Here is a 2,665-nt window from a genome sequence, read left to right on the forward strand (position 1 = left end):
CCCATACTGTCTACTGGCTAAGGACTCACCTGGACAGGTAAAGCTCTGTGAGGTTGTGCAGACCACACACTGACTGAGGAACACACTCCAGCTGGTTCTCATTTAGGAAGAGAACTTCTAGTGAAGATCTCAGGAGAGCAGGGAACTCAATGGGACAAACTGCAGGAAACAGAAGATGAACACAGGTTAAAGACAGGTAAAACACCTGAATAGTAGGGCTGAGCAAAACCAAACTGTCAACAGTAAATGTTTGCCACTTTGTGATAGGTGCAGTTAGTGCCCCGTGTGATGACGATGATGATGATGATGATGATGATGATGATGATGTATTTTTGTGTGCGACACACTGAGGCGTGGCATTTTGTGCTTCTGGAGATCTGCTGCCACTCAACACTGGTTTAGTTCACAGTTTACTAATTTAAACCTGCTAATCCTGATTATTTGTGTTGAAAACAGCCCAGATACTTCCTGAAGAGTCTCAGAAACACCTGCTAACTTTGTAATGAGAAGAAACTTTGAAACTCTCAGAATGAATCTGGGTTTGTAGAATCTGAAAATAAATCTGTTGGTTTAAAAAATTAATTTCACTAAATGGAAAAAAAAATAATTTGAATTAATTTGCTCTGAAACTGCATTTTGTTGTATTAAAACTTCAGTTCGACTACTTTCACTTTCAGTTCTATAATGAAATTTCAGTTCCAAACTGCAGGTTCTTGTGGTCCTTAAGAAGCCACAGAGTCAAACACAGATCCCCAGTCTTCAGTTTCACATGAGTGAAACTGCTTCACAGTAACGTAGGCGTTGAGTCTGCAGGAAGCAGCCATCASTGCTGTCACATGATCAGGTAGCATGAAGGACCTCTTGGACCTCACAGGTCCACATCTTGAACTGAACTCTATCTGATCAAGTTTCTGAGAGACAAAGTCTGGTTCATCAGGCAGATCAAATTGTCTATTTTAATCTTTAATTATAAAAAAGGAAGAAAAGAATCATTAGGTGTTTGTGATGTTATGAAAATAAATCACACTCCATAATTATGTTGACAATAGACTACTCTGTTTGAATTAGAGTTATAATTTTAAATGTATTAATGTAGACTAATGATATAAATTAAACTGGTTATTAATGCTGTTGTATAACACTACAATATTAATATGAAGATCTCAAACTACAAACCAGCTTAAATTCTGCATTAATTGAAGTTTAATTTGTCTCAGTATATAATGAGCTTTATTCAAACAGATTAGGTTATTTTTCAGGGGGAGACGGTTCAGGCTGTGGCTCTTCTTCTGAATAAATAAAAACTATGTAACACAGATGTTTACACTTGAATTAAAAATATTTGACCAAAGGTAACCCAGAGCAGGACAGAGAGCGATAAATATGATTTAGATGTTTATTTCTGTGACTGTACGACCCACAGGAGACACATTAACAGCAGCTCCTTTAATTCCACAGCTGACCTGCTAAAAATGACCGACTTTCTTTTCTGGATCTCTGAGAGCAGGACTTCAATCTCTGAAGTTCTTCTTTTYACTTTTCGATGTCATTTATGAATGAACACTTCCTGGTATATGGAGCAGGAAGTGTAGCCTTATATGGTGTTTAGGGATGGGTACCTTTGAAATTTGAATTGATTCAGTACCAATATCCAGTACCTGGGAATCAGTACCGGTACTTAATGGTGCCAATTTTCAGTACTGTGTATGTTTTTTTTAATAATAAACTTATTTTTTTATTTAACATATTTCTCAATATATAAATTTAACAAATATCAAGACAACATCCAACTCTTTGTATTGTAACATCAGTTGTTTAACAAGTGAAAACTCTTGAAAATAACAAGACTGTTTTGTCTTATTGCAGAAATTAAAATCCAGCTCCATGTATTTCTATTGATGTAATTTCCCTGCTGGAAAAATTGTGTGATGGAGGTCCATGGAAGGTAAATTATTTGAATGAAACGATCATATCTGACTGCTGTGAACCACTTTCAACCGAGTGAAAAAAATCACTGATATCAAGTCAAGTCTCATTGAAAACACACTTTCCCATGTTTAATCAACAAGCAGTGGACATGACTGAACTTCTGTTTTTTGAGCAGGTAAATAAGCTGTTCTCCAGCTGTTAGGATGTATTCAGATGGATGAGCTAACCATCTGAGGACAGAAGAATTTTATTCTTTTATTTTAAACTGCAAAAGTTATCAAGCCGACCCCATTACAGGGGATCTGAAGGCTGTGTTGACGAGAAGCCACGCCATCCCCCCAGAACCTGCTTCCTGCCCGACCTGAAGGACAGCTCTGACTCACCTGAAGCTTCTCACCTGAACACCAGCTTCAAGTTTTAGTTTAGTTCTAGCAAAGCACACATACCTGGATCTGGATCTCTCCTGTTCCAGGTGGTCAGGAAGGCTAGTCTCCTGGATTTGGGCCCCTCTTCGGTTCTGAAACACACACATATTACCAACTCCAGAGATCCTGGGTCCAACAGGATCAGACCTCACTGATCCGAGGTCATCCAGACCTTCAACACATCACAGTGATGGATTATTCTCACTTCAACAAGATGGTAAAGGTTAGGGTTAGGTCCTCAATGTCCTCACTTTGTTTGCAGCTTTGCTGTGCTTTACTGGTTAAGTTTAGAGGTATGGTGTGAGTTAAGT

General features: G+C 38.3%; 1 protein-coding gene across 1 annotated transcript in view; it reads right to left on the minus strand.

The window, feature by feature from the left end:
- Positions 1-2,665, minus strand: part of lrrk1 (leucine-rich repeat kinase 1) — a gene marked incomplete at both ends in the record, with an annotated part of 18,388 nt that overhangs the window by 10,011 nt on the left and 5,712 nt on the right. Inside the window, 2 exon segments of the mRNA XM_013999768.1 lie at positions 30-159; positions 2,376-2,446. Of these exon segments, the coding sequence (XP_013855222.1) occupies positions 30-159; positions 2,376-2,446 (201 nt within the window).

The sequence above is a fragment of the Austrofundulus limnaeus genome, unplaced genomic scaffold, assembly GCF_001266775.1.
Source record: "Austrofundulus limnaeus strain Quisiro unplaced genomic scaffold, Austrofundulus_limnaeus-1.0 Scaffold2463, whole genome shotgun sequence".
In the NCBI taxonomy this organism is placed as follows: Eukaryota; Metazoa; Chordata; class Actinopteri; order Cyprinodontiformes; family Rivulidae; genus Austrofundulus; species Austrofundulus limnaeus.